This window comes from Paralichthys olivaceus, chromosome 12 (assembly GCF_024713975.1).
Source record: "Paralichthys olivaceus isolate ysfri-2021 chromosome 12, ASM2471397v2, whole genome shotgun sequence".
In the NCBI taxonomy this organism is placed as follows: Eukaryota; Metazoa; Chordata; class Actinopteri; order Pleuronectiformes; family Paralichthyidae; genus Paralichthys; species Paralichthys olivaceus.
The window spans coordinates 6624466-6647159 of NC_091104.1; the positions used below are offsets into that span (position 1 = coordinate 6624466).

General features: G+C 44.0%; 1 protein-coding gene across 1 annotated transcript; it reads right to left on the reverse strand.

Annotated features, from left to right (window-relative positions):
* Positions 1–118: 118 nt before the first annotated feature.
* Positions 119–21966, reverse strand: zfyve26 (zinc finger, FYVE domain containing 26). The gene is made up of 43 exons (XM_069535413.1): positions 21837–21966; positions 21098–21355; positions 20922–20997; positions 20637–20723; positions 20275–20424; positions 19412–19730; positions 18357–18481; positions 17938–18102; positions 17345–17433; positions 17093–17244; positions 16783–16983; positions 16047–16640; positions 15781–15945; positions 15532–15683; positions 15193–15436; positions 14354–14617; positions 14050–14169; positions 13777–13947; positions 13402–13635; positions 13064–13169; positions 11778–12649; positions 11320–11519; positions 10888–10992; positions 10657–10779; positions 10155–10331; positions 9650–9899; positions 9450–9548; positions 8942–9129; positions 8380–8516; positions 8023–8051; positions 7703–7839; positions 7211–7431; positions 6664–6811; positions 6266–6475; positions 5450–5665; positions 4497–4694; positions 4186–4266; positions 3970–4097; positions 3635–3809; positions 3387–3446; positions 2968–3150; positions 2781–2831; positions 119–2526 (listed from the first exon to the last, which is right to left on the reverse strand). The coding sequence occupies exons 2-43, from the start codon at positions 21280–21282 to the stop codon at positions 2314–2316; spliced, it is 7800 nt and encodes a 2599-aa protein (XP_069391514.1). The 5' UTR covers positions 21283–21355; positions 21837–21966; the 3' UTR covers positions 119–2313.
* Positions 21967–22694: the final 728 nt, after the last annotated feature.

Here is a 22694-nt window from a genome sequence, read left to right on the forward strand (position 1 = left end):
AACAAAACTATCAATGAAAAGTTCAAGCTTCATGTTGATCAAACAAACTGGAATTTCCAAAATGATTTACTTTTCTTTAAATTTTAAGAAGCTGGGCAGCATCACGCTCATCACCCCATCTTTTTACATTTCTTTTTATTGTTTAATTTTTTTTATTTTACAAGGGATGGCAAAATCAAATACATTTCAAAAACCAGGACTTCCTGCATCATTGAACCAGTGACTTTATTAAATATTTTCACTTTTTCCCCCCAAAGAAGTTCATTTTTTAAACTCACTAATATAAAGTGCGGCAGTGATGAGACAACAGTCCAAGTTAAGGAAGATTTGAGTGCAAGAATGTCGTAAATCTCAAAAGTCTAGACTGGTTTCTTTTTTATCTCTCGCCCATCATCACTCGCCCTCGCAGGAAGAGCTGTCGGCGTCAGTCTTCAGACTAGTGCAGCACAGGGACTCAAGGCAAAGAGCGACCACAGTATCTCCTCTGAAATGAAGATGTACTTCCTGACCGTGAGATCAGAACGTCTCTGAAATAAACATTCTTTACAAGGCAGCTTCAGCGATATGGGTGATTGTCGTGTGAGTGAATTAAAAGATAAAATTTATGGCGCTACACTTTCCCGTTCAAGGTTTTCACGGAGAAGCAGGACAAACAACAATACACACGTCAGACCTCACATGACCACAGTTAGATCCCTTTTTAGTTTTCCTTATTCGACTCATGATCTATAAATTAATAAGTTAATTATTACGACTTGTTCAGGATGAATTTGTGTCTCACATGAGAACAAAGCCTGAATTTAAAACACTGAGTAATCACAAGCAAAACACACTACGACATAAGAGGAGACGTAAAAAAGGATCCATCCAGAGACGGGACGAATCACGACAGAGATGATTTTTATGGATAATGAATTAACCTGATCTATAATCGGGTCCCTTTCTATATCCAACCTAAAACTCTTTACAGTTACAACATTTTAAATGCCCTTAAATACTGTTTGATTTCCCTTGTTAAAAGGGAACATTTACTGAAAGCTGGACAGAAAAGGTGCTGGACAATGTAAAACAGGTGAACAGCCTCATCAGGATTACAAAAACAGGACTTCATTTTTCACATGTACAGTTCTTGGCGGATGTCACATCTTTCTAAACACTTTTTTTTACGCCTGAATTAAAAACCTTTAACACACACAGATGCAGTGAGGAAATAGGAATGGGGAGAAGAAAGACCTTCACGTAACGAATCTGTCAGAGACCCTCCAGTCAGTCAAAGACATTTTCCCTTTAGATTGAGGTAGGAGACAAACCTTCGTCTCACTGTAAAGATATGCTTGGATTGCGTAACTGTTCCGGTTCACATTGCAGTCGTTGTGACTCACACTGTTCCCTCTCAAGTTCTGTACAGATGACATCAAAAGATAACAGCAAAAATATTTCAAGAATGTAAATAAAGCACGTTGGTGATTCGTTCGACACAAAGAGAGACAGCGACCTTCAGGGTCTCTGGACGCTTCCACTGAAACAGTAACCGACCACTTCAGGATGAATATCTGTGTTGCACTGCTCTCGATGAATCTGACCACACCTGGTATCAGCGATGGGCGTGGACAGGAGTCTTTAACAGAGACGTAACAGGGTCATTGAGTTCACCTGCACATTACAGTGAAGCTCAGGCTGCAATTTTCTGTCTTAACCCGACCGAGCCTGAGAGAATTCTGTTTGTGTATGTTAACTCTAATTACAGGCATGTGCAGCATGATCAATCAAGATGACAGCCCAGCTAACACCGAACCTAAATGAACTCTTTTAAATTTCTGCTCAAACCCGTCCTGACTGATCCCGACAGGCCACTCCTCGTCTGAGGCTAGCAACCAGGGCAGATTATCCACTGTTATCATAACACACAGATCTGTGCCTGAACTGTCGACAGTAAAGTTGCATAATGGGTAATGTAGAAGCCTGGTTTATGCTCAAACTGTAGGAAACTCTTAATACTTGGTTAAATCCTAGCTATGCAGTTTATGCTGGTGTTAGCATGAGGCACCTGGAGCCAAAGAACAAGTGGGAGACTGTCTATGATCTCATCACATAACAGATGATCTCTCAAATGGTTCAATCTTTCATTTTCTGATGTTTTAATAAACTGGTGGTGCTTCAATCATCATCCACTATAATCTGCAGTCATATTGATCTCCAGGCTAATCCCTCAGCCGCACATCTATAGACCTGTGTGACGTCAGAAACCCTGAATCCACTCGTTTGTGCTCCGTGTTTGAGTTTAAGTGCTCGGTGTATTCCCCCGTTGTGCCGTTACCTGGCCGAGGGTCGGCCCTGGCGCTGCTGAGATGACTTGCTGTGATGTTCAGACAGCCACTGCCGACAGATATTCTGCATCACTGAGTCCTGCGCTCCCTCAGCCGCCTGAAGGACGTCCTGGACCAACGGGCCCGCGCGGCTCGCCTCCAGCTTGACAGCAAGCAGGTACGCTGGTCGCAGTTTACCGCACAGCAGGTAAGCTTTGATCTGCAGACACACGAGAGATGCGAAGAGAATTTCATATTTTTGTCCAGCAGGTCGTTGTGCAGTGGCTGAAATATCACGGACTTGTGGAGATTAGTAAAACAACAACATGAGAACAAAGTGATGTCACAGATAAAGAGCAAGGACGAGAGGAACAGAGTCAAGGTCGTTGTGATTCATAGGATTGTAAAACATGGCCACAGTCAGGAAAAATATTCACGTTGAAAAACCGAGGAGAATAAAACACTTTACACTACCTTGCTCTCTGTGCTCTTGGTTTCTAGAATGAGACTTTCCAGCTCTCTCGCCTGAAATCAGACAAAAAGGACAACAAACGTCTCCGTGACCAACAAACAACATGGAACCAAGTCCTGGTCAAACTTTGTGACATAATATACTCAAGTTCTCATCCGTATCCATCTGTTCTCTAACGCTCTCACTCACATCAGACGGCCCCTTATCTGCGATGGAGACACAGCTGAGGATGAGGGCGTCGCAGTCGTTTTTGGTGGCAGTGCCTGATTCGCTGACACATTTGAACAGCTGCCGCACGGCTCCATACTGCCGCTGTCTGACGAGCCTCTGACCGGCACGCGTGTAGACGGCCTGCGCCTCCAGCTGGAAATCCTGAGGGAGGAAGAAACAGAGAGAGAACATAAATCATTCATCACAAATAAAATAGACTCGGCTTTATACATTCATTGTATCTGATCTTTGAGCAGAATATTTCTCCTTTCATAAAGTTTAACTTTGGGAGTAAACATTATTCAAGGTCACAGTCAAAGATCGCTTTTATTTTCTCCTTCAGATGAAAGAAATCCAGTTTGAAATCAGGAAAAATACTGACTCTTGTATGAACATACCTGTATGACTCTGTAAGCAATGCCAAACCCCTCCTCTATGTTTTTTCCTCCGAGCATGACCTGCAATTAAAGGGATTTTACTGGATTAGACGCAAAAGTTTTCCAAATAAATTGAAAAAAGAGGTAAAATGTGATAAAACTGAAGTTCCTCTGTCACATCTTCTTTCAACATTCATTCATTTGTTGATCTCTAATTCAGGGTTTTATCCTAAGAACAAAGTCCGTCAGTATCACGGGTGAAACCTCACCTTACAGGCGACCTCAACCTTCACTGGACTTCCTCCAAACAGTGTGGGTGGTGAACCGGATGCAGAGGACTTGGAGGTAGGTGTACTGGTCTGTGGCGTCTTGGAGGAAGCAGCAGTCTCACAGCGATGGAGGAATCTGGTCACTTCCAGCTGGAGCTCAATTGTGTTCATGTGCCTGAGAGACAGCAGAGGTCCACACGTAAAGTCTATTTGACAGGTAGCGAACATGTATGAGCCAAATAATAAATAAAACTCCCAGTCAGTTCTGATGAAAAAGGCAAAAGCACAGATTCATTCAAATCCTGTGACACTGAAATAAAGATATATGAAATAACCTGGACACGTCACTGGACGACATCATCTTCCTAAATGAGTTGACCTGAGATTTTCTCCTCCCAGCGCCCCGACCTTGCTGTTCCTGAAGATACGCCCTCAGGTGCTCTTTGGCTCTGACCAACCAGCGCTGTAACAGGTCAGAGGCAGATACACGTCCTCAAACAAGCAGGAATCATTTGTTAAAAACTTTGCCAGCTGCGATAAAAGAGACATACCTGCTGTTCTCCCAGCTGAAGGTATGAACTGGCTCCATGTGTGAAGAATCGGATACAGGTCATGGCTGCACGTACATGATCCTGTCCACGCACAGAATATTTTACATATTAGTAAAATGGTAAGGTTAGGGTTAGAAACAGAAAACCATAACCATTAAGCCACTAAGAAATATAAGAGCCTGCCTGTCTTGACACTATTTTGAGGTTTAATGATTTAATGATGATTTTACTTTCAAAGGCTAATTAAAGTCTAAAGTGCTAATAAAAAAGAAAATGTGAAAAAAGAGAAACAACATGAAACGACTCTTAACCATCATGAACTGTTGGAGCTGGTAGAGAGTGTTAAAGTATCCCCGCCGCTGCAGGAACTGGCAGGAGGCGATGAGGTAGCGGCTGCATGTCTCCAGGCCTGGGTCCAGTTTCTCTAGTATCCCCTGCAGTGTGCCAAGGCGCCCCCGCTCCAGGCTGGGCTGCAACACACCCTCTAGAAACACCTCCTCTGGGCAATCCTGAGCCACGACGAAGCAGAACAACACACGTCAGCTTCTTTTTGGGTGCATTCATTTAAACAACGACTTGAAACAAGCAGGGCAGAACTTTTCTGGCATTAAAAGTAATTACACAAACACTGTGATTATGACTTTTGACCTCGCCTTCAGAAACTCGTCATGGAGGTTGGCGCTACAGCCTAGATGACTCTGCCAGACTTTCTGTCGTAATGAATGCTCCCATTTTTAGCTCTGGTAAACCAATCATTGCTGACTGATGTAACAGGCATTGCTACCAGTGCAACAACACAGGACTGTGCCACAGATGCCAGATATAAATCTCAAGGTAGAAAAAGAAGAAGAAGAAGAAGAAGAAGAATTACTTTTATTGTCACGTTAACACTTTTACATGCATACATGAAATTGTTCTCCGCATTAAACCCATCCAGTTGGCACCTGTTTAAACACGCATAGAAACACACATTGACAGATGCCATGTACACACATATACTGGAGCGGTGGGCTGCTGTTGCCAAGCGCCCGGGGAGCAGATGTTGGGGGGGGGGGGGGGGGGGGGGGGTGCCTTGCTCAAGGGCACCTCGGTTATTGGACGACCTGCTCTACCGCTGAGCCATGGCCACGGGTAACATCTAACATTGTATTTACTTGTTTGTTTATCGCTTGAATCTAACAGAAACACTCTGCACACCAGCTTTAATACACCTTGTGAAATACACAAGGTTCAGGAGGTCTGAGGTCAGTGATCGATGTCTTACCTTGTTGAGCAGGTACGTCAGAGCCTCTGTCATGGAGTCATGACGCACCCAGAAGCTGATGAGAGCCAGATGAGTGCCATATGTGTTCAGGTAGTACAGACACTCCTGGTTGAGGTCGCTGCTCTGCGTTTGTCCCTCTGGTCGCTCAACAGGACCCGTGTCGCTCAGAGTGTCCTCCAGCTCCTGCAGCGAAGCCAAGATGTCCTCGCCAGACGACTGACGCAGGGACAAACAGAAAGGATGGTGAAATGACGCTATGATGGAAACTGAGGTGGTGTTTTCATTCGAAGTACACGATAACTGGAGCAAGACAGAACAGGTGTCACTGACCACAAACAAATTCAGAGCCAGACAAACTCAGCTCCCTCACTGGACACACCCACATGAATCGAGGTCAACACAAACCACAGATAATTAAATATCTTCTCCACATGGAGGTGAAGATATTAAATGATAGAATCTTCCCCCTGGCACCGAACCATACGTGGTGGGAAATTCCTAAGGTTTCATGTATCGCGGGCCAGGAGGGTGAAGTAGCTCCAGACGTGGCCAATATGCGTCATTACATAACTACATAGCCAGAATATCATGACCTGAAAACATTATAATAAATATTCACAGAAATAAGTTTTTTTTCCTTTTGTCATATTGAAAATCATATACTATGCATATATACATATAAGTTCTAATTGTTGTGATGTACAGTCACGTTGTCTAACCATGGATCATTGACCCCAGCCTCAAACAGCCACATGCCATCTACTGCAGCAGTAACCGTTAGACGACAACAACACCACAGTGACAGCGTCATCCTACCGTGGCCACAGTGGATCGTCCAATGGTCTCCAGGTGCTGGACGATCTCCTGCAGCAGCAAAGGACCCATGCTGAGCTGGTTTCTGTCCACTGGAGCTTTCAGGCAACGGGAAAACTTCTCCCTCGCCCCTGAGAGGTTTCCTGCCTTCAGAGAGGCCATCCCCCATGCCTGCCACACGCCACCAGGGTCCAGGCCGCTCTTCGTAGACACCTATTGAAAGCAGCCATAGAGTTTAGTTTTTCTGGGATATAACATTTATCTAATTTAGGTTTGGTGGATTGACAAACTGCCTGACAAAGGTTTTCTTCAGTTGGACGGTAGATACTGTGTATGAATGCAGACTTTTGTGCAGGGTCCCAGACAAATACATGTGATAAATAAAGCACCATGAGCATCACCTCCACTGCTAGCTGGTAGTGCTCGGCCTCCAGCAGCTGATTACGAAGACGTGTGACAGCAGACGTCTCCAAAATGTCGTCCAGAGAAGGAACGTATTTGTAATTGGCCGCCACGAGAATCTTAAGCACGTCGACTTTACTGATGTAACTGCGGACAAAAGAGAGACCGTGGGAAAAACAGTGTGTGAGACGAACAGAAGAAGTGACAGTGACACACAGGAACATGCAAGTTTAGATCTGTTGAAGGGGATTTCAACTTCTACTTCCTGTGGCAGACAACTCATCTGACCTTTCTAAATTTCCTAATGTTGTTGCAGAGAATGATATGATTAGATAAGAGACGACAACCTCCGCTGCATGAATCACTTTTTTATTAGACAAACAAAAGGAGGAGACATTCTCCTTATTCCAACTCAGTGAACAATCCAAGCTGCTGTTTTCAGAATAATAATAATATTTCAGTGGGTATGTCTTTACAACAGCTCCCTCACTCTCCTGATGGTGTATTAAGAGATCTACATCAATTCCACCTCACGCTACATCTCACCTGTCACACAAGGCGAGATCCTGGCTGCGGCCGACCTTGACAAACATCAGCTTGGCGCTGAAGAGCAGCTGCCGCATGATGTCGGTGAGGAGGCAGGCGTCCACCTCCTGGTTGGTCAGCTTACAGGACAGAGAGCGGCAGTGGACGATGAGCTGGTGTCCACACGCTGTTTGGTCACTGTGCAGAGACAATATGGCCACGCAGAGGTATGCACTGGGAGCCTGGGGGGTTGTAGCAAAAGAACATCGTTAATCTTCATGTAATCTAATTCCACAGGAGGTTGAATAAAGTAACGATGGAATAACGTTAGCCTTGATGCTTGTTGCACCACAGTCAGGGATACATTTACAGTTTAAGACAAAACTACTGTTCTGGATCATTCAGCTTTAATTCTGTTGCTCTCAATGCAAACAAGCAGAAAATGTGTAGATGTGACCTGCACACAGCTCAGTCATATTCACGCTGTGTCGTGGTAAATGTTCAGATCCAGACCTGTTCGTAGTAGAACTCGCTCCGCAGCAGCTGGTTCTCTGCAGGGTTTGTGCTGAGTTGGATCTGTTGCTGGATCACTTCGGGCAGATGCATCATCCCATCTAAGGCTTCCTCTGTCACCACGGGGCTACCAGCCACTGCACAGAGAGGGGTTCAACATCATGACCGCTTTGATTTACTGTTCTGGAAATGTTTTTGCATTTATACACGTTATACAAGATAAATTCTACATTCTACAAAAATGCTGTTTTCTTTCTCTAATGCAGCAAAGAGAAGGTTTAGAACATATAAAGCAGAATGGTCTGGTGTTGTACTCGTACCTTCAGCTGGTTCCAGCTCATCATCAGATCTACAAATGAAAAAAAAAAAAGAGGCAAATTTTAAATCACAAGCACATTTCTGTTTTAAACATGTATCCAAACCCTTCACTGCAGCGTTAAGTTACAAAGTTCAACATTTGCTCCTGTGGTAAGATCCCATGATTTTCTAAAATAAGGAACAACTCGTCATGTGTTTGAATGTGGTGTAAACTCTGTTTTCAAACACAGCATGTCCCTGTCAAACGCTCTGAAGGTCAAACATTTGTCATTTCTCGATCACAGAAACTAAAATCTTATTACATTAAAATTCTTTCGTCAATAACTGAACTGCTCAAAGTGATTTCTACAGGATCTTACTCTGGGTGAAAGTAGGTGTAACACTGGTCACAGACTCTGACTTCTTCTCCTGGACATCCCTCTACAAGCATCTTACGCTCAGAACACGCGTGACAAACCAGACGGCCACATCTCCGACAATGATGCCGCCTGTTGAACTAGATAGTGGGGGAAAAAAATTAAAAGACGATTACAACGAGAGAAAAGATTAATGTTGGATCCTATTCTTTTCCTCCGTTGTTCTTTTAAAATGAGCAACGATGTTACTTTCATTTTCTTCACATTCATCTCTCAATTTGAATTTAGCGGTTCAATATGATCCATGCAGTCAGCCTCCTCATGCTCACAAAAAAGATGTAAATACAAAACTGGTACAATTCAGTGTCGTTGATTTAAGTGGAACTAAAAGATAAATGAACTCTTTCAATTTTGCACAGTGGCCTGAATAGGAAACAAATCTTGTCTATGGAAATGGTTGTGTAATCAAATACATTATTTATAACTACACAGGGCAACAAGCAGCAAGTACGTCTTTTTAATTTATGACAACGCCAGTGAGTCTCACAGTGTTTGACCCACTCACCATGGTGAACCTCTCTCGGAGGCAGACCATGCACACATGCTGTTGGATGTCAGGGACCCAGTCTTTACGGCCGGGGGGTTGGTCCGGAGGCTGGAACTTGGCAGGCGAGCGACGTTTCCTCCCTGCTGAGCTTCGATCCCTCTCCTTGTCCGTGCTGTTCGAGGAGGAGTTGTGTGTAGGAGTGCTGCCTGTGATGAAATATTAAGAACGCGCTGTTTAAACTAGAAACCCAAATCAACACTAGTACAACTAACATTGATTTGTACAGCAGATACATAAGAACATTATCTGAATCTGTTTAAGATTATCAATTAATCTGCAGATGTTCACTGTGCTTTGAGAGAATGTCCCTCAACTGGGGAAAAAACAGATTCGTTAACCAACGTGTCTTTGAGGCAGGAGCATATCAACTACAGCAGAGCTATTGTGGCTGATAGCATATAAGGACATTCCCTTGAGAGCATCTCATAATTATTTCATCACGGTTAAACATGAGAAACTGTCTCACTTGTGGAGGGCGTTGGAGATTCGATTTGACTGGACGATAAGGAGCAGCTGTCTTGAGCAGGACACTGCATCAGCGAGTCCTGGAGGCTGATCACAGAGTCTGGAAAATATAAATATATATTTCATTGTAGATATATACATATATTTAAAGCAGAAAAACTGTAATGTGAGTGCAAATGTCATTGTGTGTTGTGCTCTGACCGGATCTGGTCCGCTCTCTGGGGGCGCAGGAGAAGTCGAGGGCCTTGGAGGCGTAGTCCGCCAGGAGCTTATCGATGTCTTCGGCCCCGAAGCCCGCCTCCTGACCAACCAGGAGGCTCCGCAGGGTTCTCACTGCCATGTCTGCCCAGTCCACCTTCAGGTTCATCAGGAGCTGCTCCAGCATCAGCAGAGGCTCAGACAGCAGGGGGAAATAGTCGTGCCTGGCTGCAGGGGGCAGAGTCAGTAACACCTAGAGGAGGAAACAAGCAATTCAGTTATAATAACATATTTACAGCGTCCAGCTGATAAACCTTTGAAATGAAAAAGTAAAACAATTAAGACTTAACGCTGAGTGTTAAATGTTTTTGAACCCTGACAGATGATGATGTCAAGTGAAATTCCAGTTACTGAAAACACAAATAATGGGACGTATGAGCACAAACTACACTTCCTGTCCGTATCCTACAGGACAATTTTATCAGTGCACATGTTCACATTCACAAACCTTAGAGCCCAGATGAAGAGCGTGGATGTGTTGTCGTCGCGATGGAGACACCTGCCTCTGAAAATGCAGGGTGAGATAGTCAGCCAGGAAGTGACAGGCAGCCAGGCCGGGGCAGCGGTCCAGAGCGCGCTCACAAATCTCCAGGCCGACCAGGAAATCAGAGAGGCCCTCGAGTAACTGAAGACACAAGGAATGCAGACATAAAGAGATAGCTGATAAAAGAGTTGAGCCAAAGTTTCTGGACTTAAAACACCTACAGTTTGAGTTTTGTGTGGAGAAACGTTGGACTTAAATAAAAGAAACCAGTCGCACTGTAAACTGTGAACAGAAGACTGTATAAATGTATATTCGTTCTATTATAATGTTCCTCTGAATATGGTGAGGCACATTTACAAGTATATGTTTCACAAGTATAAGAAAGTGAATGTTCAAATGTAGCATAGAGTTAGAAGCTAGTATTTGCTAAGTTTCCTGAAACACATTTACGATTGTGTACTTGTACCTGAAAAGCTTCGTCACTCTGTCCCTTCTCCAGCAGATGAAGCAGGTGCTCAGTGTTCAGCTGCAGTCTCAGCTGCTCGGACACAGGATACAGCTCCACCCACTGTGCACACAGAGCAAACTCCTGCAAAAACATGTGAATTGTTATTACATAAATAAACATGTATTTTGGAGATTGCGGTACGTGTTAAATTGTGGTAGTTTTAACTACACTGCTGCAGGTTGTGCCTACTTTTGCCTTCAGCATTCGGGACAACATGGACTCAGGGTTTGTCTTCGACTCAGTCCTCAGCTCCTGCCACGTAGCCCAGGGCAACCGAGGTTGTAAATTCAACATCTATGAGAAGACAAGGAAGCACAGAAACTTGGCACAATGGAAAGTCAGATTATGTAACTGAGGAATGGAAGGTAAAACCATGCCAACATAGGACATAGTTACGTAAGACATGAAAACTGCAAGCTGAAGTCAAATTAAAACTTTCCCAAGGGGCAATACAGATACTGCTGACACTAAAAAATTACAAGCATGAAAGAGATGTACTTTACTCGAGCTTAACACAAGCTGATAATGTTTGCTTTAGTGTGACTTGTTATGTACTGTAGCACAGGGAAAAATCCCGCCACTGCCTAAGAAAAGAATCTGTTTCTGTGATAAACACTGTACCAAGCGGTAGATGTCCAGTTCTTTCTTCTTCAGCTCCAAGTCCGTTCTCAGCGAGGCCACGGTGTTCAGGTCACTGAGGCAGAAGTCGAGCAGCTCCAGGCAGGACGACAGAGGCCATCGCTCCAGAGCCTGCAGGGCAACACGGGCTCGCAGGTTCGCATCCTGCACGCGGAACAGCTGACCCGTACCTTCAACCTCATCTGAACACAATGAGGTCGACAAACATTTCATTTTAGTATTTTCCTGTTCTTGTGATGCCATTTTGCTCGAGATCTGTTTATCTCAAGAGAATGTAATGATAAATTCAAGATCAAAAATACATTTATAAGACTAAACAAATAAATCATCTATTTGTTCAATAATAATTTTATTAACAGAACCTGAAATGTTGAGAAGAAAATGTTTCCTATTTTTTTCCAATATAAATAATTTAGATTAGATTTCCCAGCATTCCTCACCCTCTAAAGCAGCATAAGCAAGTAGCTGGTCTCTTAGCGCCCCCTCCTGGCTGCAACCTTGCCCATACAGCTCCAGCAGGCTGAGAGCTCGGGGCAGGTCTTTGGAGGAAAGAGCTTTCTGGAAGGCCTCAGCTGCCACAGCCTGGGTGACTTCTTCCTGTGGCCCAGACAGCAGGAGAGTGACGAGAGGTTTCCCACAGATCACCGCCCCGAGTCCAGCAGAGCCTCCCTCTCCCTCAGTCAACGGGGCGCCCAGCACTGGTTCAGCCATGGAGTAAAGATAGGCCCAGAGAATAGGGAAATTTTTCAGGAGAGTATCCGCTTCCCGAGAAATCTGCTCGCCATCCAGGACGGCCTCCTTGCGTCCGCTGCGAAAATATCCCGACCAACTGGAGGATTGTGTCCGAGGGTTTTCTCCTTTACATGCACTCAGACACGCCAGCGTGGCCAGTAAGGGGGAGCGAGACTTTAGGAAAGACAGGGCCGATGGTGTGAGGAGAAATGAGTTTGATGAAGAAGAGATGGAAGAGGAGGAGGAGGAGGAGGATGACTGAGAGGGAGGTGAGGTGGAGAGGTTGGTTGGTGTAGCAGAGTGGTCTTCCACTGAGGCCTCAGAGTCTGAGCTTGCATCTGAGTGAGTGCCTGAAGGAGTTTCTGTGATTCCCAGAGTTGTCTTGTGCTCCTGAGCGTGCTGCTGGAGCAGGGCAGACAAGCTGGCCACGCTGAACACTCCATCATCTTTTTTGGTTTGATCAGAGTCTGTTTCAGCAGCTGGACGAGAGAACCACAAGGGCAAAGTCTCACAGCATCGCTGGACAATCACCTGCTGGACGCTCAGCCGCAGACCTTCCTGCTGCAGCAGGGACAGCACTCTGGAGAGGAACAAGGACACGAAGTAGGTCAGCTGCTGCATCACATCACTCAGTGGTTGACTATGTGTCAAACGGAGTCAAATGTTAAAGCTGGAAGATGTAATTTTCCCAAATTTTAGGCACCACCTCTATCCTGATTCTCGTTAGCAGAGTAAACGGTCATAGACTAACTAGGTCGATCACAAATGTATCATTACCTCTGTCCAGGAGGTTTTCATTGTAGGATTACACACAAACTAGGAAAGGAAACATTACATTTTGGGATGGATACGAAAATTGGTGCAGATTGATTGAATTTGAGGGGAGGTAGATTAAGCTTGACCGAGTGACATATTAGTTTATTATACTGGTACCAGTGTGTCACAGGTGGGAACGAACAACCTTCAAATGTGCTTGTTCAAACAGATGAAGTACCTGTCAGGAGACACCTGTCTGTCAAATAGCAGGTGGGAGAGAAGCTGAAATGGGGCTTGATGCAACACCAGCAGTGGATTCCCAAGCTTCACTTCACCACTTTGGTCTGAGACAACAAGCAGAAGAGAAAAATCAGAACAAAACCAGGTAAAAGAAGGAAAAGAGTCAATGCTGGCCCCTCGTATAGTCACTAGGCAGAAGGTCTGAGAGTGTCAAGATGTTAACTGAGATGCTGACATATTAAAAAGCTTTAGTAAGAAGTTGCTACTGGCAAATGCACAAGACGGAAGAATCTAAAAACTGCTAAAACTTCTACTTTCCGTGACAAATGATTTTACCTTCTGAAGCGAGGCTGCGCACCAGCACGGATGCTAACGTGTTGACGTAGTCAAGGAAACTGCGAACATAATCTGGTCTGGCGAGGTCTCCATCTGGCTCAAAGGGGCAGAGCTGGTCCAGGGAACGAAGCAGCAGTTTCATGTTGGTGCGGACAGGGTGAACGTCGAGCTCCGCCTGCTTCAGACTGGCCTGCTCTACTAACAGCGCCAGAAGAGCGCTGCCCACGATGCCCTCTGTCATGAGAGGTGACATCAGACATCACGAGACATTCAGACTTTCTCAAAGAATGGTCACAACAACAGAGCCCAAAAAAATCTGACGATAGGAAAATGTTTACTTCAGTGCATATGAACTGATGCGGTTGCCCTGCTGACCTGTATTATCTGTGGCGGTGCTCAGAACGTGCAGGGTGGTCTCCAAGCGTTGAGCCAGACTGAGTCGAGCAGCGATGCTCTCCTCCATCAGGGTTGGGTGGCAACACAGGAGCACTTCCTGAATGCAGCAGCCGAACGGGCTGGCAAACACTTGGTCCTCCATAACAGCTTCTGTGAACAAGAGCGGATGAATGAGTGGATCAGTAACAACAAACTTACTTTAAACTAACTTACAAACTGACTAATGTTAATAAGTATTGTGTTTGGACTCACCTGTTTTGACAGAGCCCTTATTTGTTGCAAAGTGACTGAGGATCTTGCTGATCTGTTGTAACACCATTGGAAATCCACAGATCCCCTCAGAATGAGGAACTTTCGGGTCAATTCTTACTCCTGGAGAGGCAGACAGGGATTAAAGACGAACAACTAAATTAATACCTGTGCAAAGCTGCTGATAAAACACATTTAATTGTAGCCGGTCTTGTTCCAATCACAATGTTAGACTAAACAGCTCTGTAGCAATCATCACGATCCTAAAACTTCTATTAAAAAGACCCTTAAAACTCTGTCTTCATACCTCGAGTCTCCAGGCTGTTGTTGAGCCTGCGCTCTGCTGTGTCCAGCAGCTGCCGGGACGTCTTCCAAAGCTGACAGTGGCAGCAGGCCAGGTCGAAGGCCGCCATGGCCGCTGGGCTCAGCTCCTCCAGCAGCGTGGTAAGGAGGCCAGACGGGTCTGAAGAGCAGCAGCTCAGCCAGTAGTCTTCCTCCAGCGATGGCATCGGGTGGGCGGGGGAACTGAGGAGACGGTCTGCTATGTCCGAGATGGAGTAGAAAGCCACACCTGCAGGGAGAGACAGATCTATGAGTCATCTACTATATACGGTACATTTTTTCACCAATAAAATGTGAAAACATAAGAGTTGTTATTCCACATGGAATAAATCAATGAGGGATAAAAGCCACGGGGGTGGGATCATGATAACTCAACAGTAAACAATCCTTATACTGTGAACTTTAAAATTATATTGTTGGGTTGTGTCATTTTTGTCTCTGAAAAACTAACCAACTTAAATAATCATAATATTGTTTATACACTAAAATACTTCCAGCATAACCGTGTTAATGTTCTACTCTAGATACATTATTTTGTACAAATATTCAATACACATCAGGAATTTAAAAAAAGGCTCAGACTTAATTTATTTCTCAGCAACTTGCTCTTCACCCACATGTCTAATCCATAACTTTCAACAACTCCTTTACATTTCATCTCTGAGTATTGTTTAAAGAAAGTAAGCTAACACCTGCCTTAACAGTTGGTTTAATATACATTTTATTTTCTTAAATTCAAGGGAACATAGTAAGTTACCCAGGTGAGATGAATCACAGGAAAAAATGAAAAACAGAATATCGAACCTGCAGCAGCAGCACTTCCGATGGCCTGCAGCGTCGACCGGCCGCTGCTGCCCAGCCGAGCCCTCCCTGTGCCGGACACAGCTGCCGACCCCAGCCCCTCCGAGGAGGACGATGACGATGACATAGGCTGGTTATCCATCTTCTGCTCCACCCGCCCCAACTCCACCAGAACTTCTTTGTAGCGCTCCATGAACATCAGCTCGCCACAACAGGGAGATGCCCCCAGATCAAACACCAGAGACACCTGAAATGGAAAGAGTTAGTAAATGTGATTAACACAAAAATAAATAGCATAAGTTAACTCTGGAAGCATTTTTAATTCCAGTTCGCTGAACAGACCTGACGTGCTTCCATGAAGTTTCCTCGGCGGATGCAGGACATTAGCAGAGACTCTGGAGGGGACAACATGGCAGGGACCAGCCAGCTGTGGGGACCACCGCAAGGACAAACCTCCAATTCTACACAAGCTGTCACTGTCCCTCCGCCCCCGTCTGCCAAAGGACACATTAACTCATCGTCAACCCACAAAAATAATACACATCCTCATAAGAGCATGTACATTTCCAACAGACAGTGCTTATGGCTCACCTGATGCACTGGTGCTAACTTCTCCGTTGTGTTTCTCTATGGAGGTTTGTCTCTCTGCAACGCGCCTCCCTGGTCTCTTCCTTCTCCTCAGACTGGAGCTCTTACTGTGTTTCAAAGAAGTCTCAGCAGAGCCGGGCGTTGACATGTGGAGGTGGCTCTCTGAGCCTGCAAGTAAATTCACCAACAAGTTGCAAATAGATGCACATAACACAGAAGAAGTGTGAATAAAAACACTCGTAGAAATATCCTCAGCCTGTGCATCTCACCTTTTTCCCAGCCCTGGTTGCTGGTGATGATCTGCAGCCTCCACTGAGCCTCTGCAGTACGTTTGGACAACCTCTGCAGACGAGCCCCGAATGTCTCCGCCGTCACTGAGCAGCCAAGGCTCTCCGCCGCCTCAGCCTCTCGAGGCAGGGCTCTTCCCCCCTCCTGCCCCTCCTGCGGACCCACCACACATATGCCCTCCAGGCCTTCTTTCAGGAGCTTCAGGAAACCCTCCATGGCTGCAACATCCACCACAAAACCCCTGCAGCCCTGGATGAAGTGTCCCAGGTCCAGGTGACTACGGTGGGATGTTGTTGGTGAACTTGCAAGCGGCTGCTGGTGCTCTTTCCTGCAGTTATCAGTCTCATCTGTCTTTGCTTTGGCTCCTGATTCTACATTATTGTTTCTTGTGTCTGATGAACACTCCTGATTGGCAGTCAAGTTTGTGTCTTTTTGAATCTGCTGCATAAAGTCAGCGGTGGACAGGAAGAGGAGGGAGAAGATGTTCTCCAGGAGCTCCAGGCGGAACATGGCTGGAACGGCCTCCAGATAGAGCTGACATTCTGACAGGTAGTGCTGGAACTGCAGAGGGAAACCTGGAAAATATAACAAGTGATTAATGTCTCAACCATGAATTCATGCTGATATTTATTTAGATTTATCAATGTATGTATGTATGTAAATGACGTGTGTTTGGTCTAATCTGATTATACAAAACCACAGACAGGACAGACATACCCTCTGAGGAAGAGGTTTGATTATGGTCTGTTTCTGCTTCAGTGGGCTGCTGATGCGTGGACTCACACTCGGAGCAGTTTGAGTATTTATGTGCGTTGACACAAAGAGCATAGATGGCGTATTTCATGGCACAGAACCCCTGAAACAAAACTATGTTCCTCTGTGCACCAGGGCTGACAGTCGTGATGGCCTCAGTGTCATCTGTAAGAAAAAATACAAACAAAAAGAACGAGGTAAAGTTTCTATGAAACATTGTTCCTGAAAATATTTCAGACTCCTGCGTCTCCACAAACAAGTGGGCGATGTAAACCTGGTCCTGGTGGATTTGGCAGCTGCTGCAGCAGATCCAGTATCCTGCGCTCCTCAAACTGAGGCAAAGGAGTCAGAGTATGCAGAATATAGAGAGCTGAATGATTGTCCAGGGTGTGGAGCTGTGTCAGCAATGCCTCCATGGAAATACCTCTGAATAGAAACAAAACAAGACACAAGGGAATATTAGAATAGCGATTAAGATGGACTTTAATGTCAGTAAAATGTCAAAAATGAACAAGCAGATTCTTACGGGTTGTTGTTTTTACACCACTCAAGTATTCCAAGCTGAGAGGACAGAAGGTTGGCAAATTCCTGCAGAACAGAGTCACTGGCTGGTGCCTAAAATGGTTATAAACAGTATCAGCAAATTACCACATTTATATTGAAAACATCCATCAGAGTTTCTAAATGACACTATAATACTTTACTTTGGTGGTAGGTTCAAGGAATGTGTAAAGCAATGAAAACCAGATTTGTTTTTATCTGGTATTTGGTTTCAGAGACAGTTACAAGGATATGTTGCAAAAAGAAAAAGGTAGTGAAAGTTAATTGAAACTGCAGACTGGAATAACATCTTTATATTAACCTACAAAGAATATGAATTTATTTATTAGTTTTTTCCTTTATGACCTAATTAGGTTTTTGTTGTTGTTGATAAAGCTACTGGTGACAATATATATATATATATATATATATATATCATTGTGATTTGTTAATGTTTAGTGCAATTTTGATGTTGTGTTAATTGTTTTGCTCTGTTCTTTGGTGAGAAATGTTTAGTGTCTGTTGTAGATGAGGAGGTGCACACAGACGTCTGGGGAGCTGAATGATTTCAGTACTGACCTGCTCGCGGTGAAGGACACTGAGCAGCTTCTGGGCCGAGCTCAGGCTGCGACACTGAGTCCAGCCAAGCAGCAACAGCAGACGAGACAATGGCTGAAACTCCAGCTGCACTAATTCTCTCAGCTGAGAAAACTCCTCGTGTTTAACCAGGTCAAGTGCAGTAACCTACAGGAAGGAACCAATCTCATTACATTATTGAATTTCATCACATGCAGCTGCTAACCAAGTTTACTGGACCAGGTTACTGTACTAATAACAAAAACATGTGGAATTACAAAGCTACTGACTCAGAGGACTGCCTGCACTTCATTACTTCTTATTAAAACTTTAATCTGGTTGAAAAACAACTTACTTAACGCATTTGAATTGTAGATTTAAGTCAGTGCTCACATTTTTTACAGTCGTCGCTCCACACTTACCAAGACCTGCTCCAGGAAGTGCTTCCCGCTGCTAAGGCACTCAAAATAGATGGTCTTCCAAATGGATGGACGATCCTTGTGGCAACATAAACTGAGAGCCAGCTTCTCTGCTTCAGGAAGCTCTACTGTGAGGGTGATACACAAAAAACATTTAAATAGTGGAAGCAAAAATGTCCATAAAAGATTCTGTATAATTTGAAAAAATATGTATTCAGGGATTCATATATGAGATACATCACAAACATTTCTCTTAAAGTGCAACGGAAATAGCATTTAATGAATGTTAAAATAATTAAGACCTACTTAAAACATATATAGACCTAGAACTAGTTAAACATGTGATTGACTTTAAGGCCTATAACTCAGATTATAAAATGTTAGGCTTTTTAGACTATTTTAGATCCTATGGAAACCCTGGTATTACAAGGGATCTAAGAAGTTGTAGTTGTAGAAGTTGTATAAAATCAAAACATGGGTACATGGTACAAGAATGGAGGTATTCAGAAAGAAAAATACCATTGCTGCTTCTTAGAAAATCCAACTAAGACGTGGAACTATGGAGGACATTTAAACAACATCTTTTTTTTTTTACTGATTTACTGTGTGACTAGTTAAATTTACCAGGATGGAGAAAAACAATTCACCAATTCATCACCACTGGTGTCACACAACATTACAAAACAAATGTTTTGTGTGGTGAAAAAAAGGAAATGGAAAAAGAAAATCTGTGACTATGATAACAAGTGATGTTAAAAAATCTAATTTCAATGAGTCAACACCCTCAGAAGCAGAAGTCTGATCAAAAGTGATGACATCAACAGTTCCCCTCTGACAAAGTAAGAAACGATTCAGACTCAACCTCAGAATAAATATCACATCAGTATCGTTACTATTAAAAAAACATGAGGTCAGAGAAGGAACTGATTTCTGATTCATCACACATCCTACATGTCTAAATCTGTGGCATGTCACAAGAGAATTATGAACATCACATAATAAGAATCAAACTATTTCAATGCCTTTCTCATATTCAGGGGTGAACCCACTCAGACTACCTGGTGTGTCGGGGGTGCTCCTCAGCAGATGATCCCTCTGTAGCCTCAGAGCAGTGGAGCAGTACAGAGAGACGAGAGCGTCGCACTGAGGGCGGAGCAGCGAGCTCAGGATCCTCTCCTCTTTCAGGGGTCCCTCTCTGGCTGCCCACAGCGCTTCACACAGAGCCTCAAACTGCCCACCGCTCCGACCAGAGCTCCACGGCATCACGGCCAACACTGCATATATCTCCTCCACCTTCGTCTCTGGTTTTGCCAGTTTCTTCATCAGGTGTTGGATGAACGTGTGCTGCAGGGCGTTGTCCTCTGTGGAAGACTGGCCCTGCAGGAAATAACAAAAATATGGAAAGTGTTTTAATAACCGATCAATCATTTCAGTAAGTTTAAAAGTAATCATATACTTTGTTATTTGATTCTTTTCATATATTATGCTCTGTCCATTCTTATATATTGAGCTTAGCCCTGGACGGGTCCCCAGCGGATCACAGTGCCAACATACATAGACAAACAACCATTCACACTCTGATTTACTCCTATGGATAATTTAGAGTCTCTGTTTAGTCTTAGGACTGTAGGATGATGCCAGAGAACCAGGAGAACCAGGAGGACCAGGAGAAAACCCACATAGGCCCGAAGAGAACATGCAAACTCTGGGATCTGAACAGGGAACCTAAAGTCCGAACCACATTCCAATCCACCACTTAATGCTTTAAAAATTCCAATTCCACCAGATATATTACTGTTTAGATTGTGATTTATATGTTTAGTCCTAACTGACTCCTACGTACATCATCACTTAATAAATCAATGTGCACAGAGTACCATATATTTATGTTGTAGTGTTGATACTCAGTGTTTGACTCTACCTGTAAGAAATGTGCTAAAGACTGAGCCAGTCTGGGCTTCTTCTTCTCCAATAAGGTTCGGAGGCAGGACTCAACAGCAGCATGAGTTGATATCGAACCCTCTGCAGCCTTTTGGTCCGGCTGACTGTTCAAGTAGGCCTGATGCAACTCCTGCTGAAAGGAAAAGTATGTCAGTCCTGTTTTATGTCAACTAACAGAACAGCCACAATGTGAAACAAAGAAGAACAGATCCAGATAGTCATTCTTGATCTGAGGAAATGTTTGTGTTAGTCTGCCAAACCTTTAAACCTCTTAGAAACATATCTGTTTTTACAACTTCATTATGAACTACAGGCTTAATTGATGACAAGAGCAAAAGTAACCTTGAGAACAGTCTCTGTTATGCCCTCTGAACCCAGTTCCTCCAGGAGCAGAAGAAACTCCAACTCTCTTCTGATGTTGGGAGAAACCTGAAGTGAAGACGAAGAAAGTGTTTTCACAGCGTGTCACACTCAGGGTGATGTTTCAAATACATTTTCACCCAAGTTCACAAACCAGTTCAAGACAATTCGACCAGAACGTGTAAACAAACAAATGAGAATGTTGGAGCCTTGGCGGAGGTATGCATGCACTCTACTGAGTAACATTAAAGCTCTTCATACTTTTACCTTCTCCTCTGTCCATTTCTCCAAAACCTGAAGCCAAAACCAAGCCAGTTTGTGTGGACTGCCCACAGTCTTCCATCTACGAAATAAACACATCAGTTCAAATGTTGGTTTCTCTCACAGTTCTTGAGTACGAGTAGAAATCTGGTGTCTTGTGAAACTGCAGTTGTGCGACTCACTTTAACTTGTACGGATGGCAGACGATAGCTTTGATAATGTCCCGCAGGTTTTCAGAGTGTGTTGACCGGACCAGCTGTGGCACACAGGCACTGGCCAGCTCCCACTCTCCATGCTGCAGGCACCTCTTGAAATATTCAACCAGGTCCTGAAGTGAGGTCTCCGCCTCACGGCTGAAAGGATACATGGCCACTTTGGTCACAACCGGAGAGACATGTTCGCTCACACGCAGCCATGCAACACACGCCAGCTGTTTTCACCTGAAACACAAAGATGAAGCTGTTTGAGTTGATAGAATTTAACATGAGGAATCAAATGTTAGTTGAAACAAACCGAATATGATATTTAGCTTTAGTTGAACTATTTAGAAATTCAATATTTTGGTCATTACATCTCATTCTGGTCTTACGTTTGTTTGTTTTGTAACCTATAAAGTGTCAACAAACAAACAACAAGATGTATTTTTAATAAATTATATTCTACACATTTATAAACAGGTAAAAAAAAAAACAACGTCAGTTATTAATGTTCACAAACCGGTTTTTAAAACGTTTAAAACCATCTTCACCGTTTGCCTCCTCTCAGGTTTGACAGCCACCCTGATGTCAAGTTAGCATTAGCATTAGCTGCGGTAGAGCTGACTTGTTGAGGCTGAAACGTGAAGCTAATCAGCTAAGTTCCGCAACAACCACACTCCCTGCGCAGGTAGACAACTAAGAGCTATTCACCAAAGTGACTTACTCATGTCTCAGCGATCCCCACGACTGAGACCCGCGGGGTGACGCGCACATTTAGCCGCAGCCGCTCTCCGCTGGGCTGCTACACCAGCTGTTATGCTAGGCGGCTAGCTGCGCGTTAGCCAGGGTCACGTGACATCATCAGCTGATCCTCCGGCGCTGGTTGGTTCAAAGGTCGGCACGAGGAGGGCGTTCCCGGACACCAGGGACCGTGTGGATGTTACCGCTGCCTCCAGACACGTAGAGTACTTAAAAATCTAATCAAATTGAAATAAATGTCCTTGTTGGGCAGAAGCAACCGAAGTGTTTCACCCGGACACTGAATCATGGGATTATTTTAACGAAGAATTCAAGAAAAAAATAACCTGAAATATCGACACTGAGCAATTTTGTCACTCGTCTATTTGCGATGATTCCAAAGATAAACGAGATGTTCTCACTTTTTAACTTTATACATGGGATGCAGTGAATGGATGCAAACCTATGACCAGTGAAAAGCAGTGAAATTAGTTTCAAGCTGATCATGTTTTCATTTAGGGACCATCAATAAGTTCTTGTATGAAAAGGTATCAATGATAATTGCTTCCATATCAAGTGACTCACTGGTTTCAGCCTCTATCAGATATTAGTGCTATCTCCATTAAATAAGACACTTTTGATTTAAACGTGTCGTCTGTTTTGTATGAATACTTATGTTTTTCTTTCATTGACTTCAAACAGCTGTCCTGCAAACGCTGATTTATATTCCTACCTTAGACAAACAGGACACACCCCTTTCTTTCCTGGATTATAGTCCATGTTTATCCACGATAATACAATTCAGCATTGACATGGAAGTTATTGAAAGAATATGATTTATAAA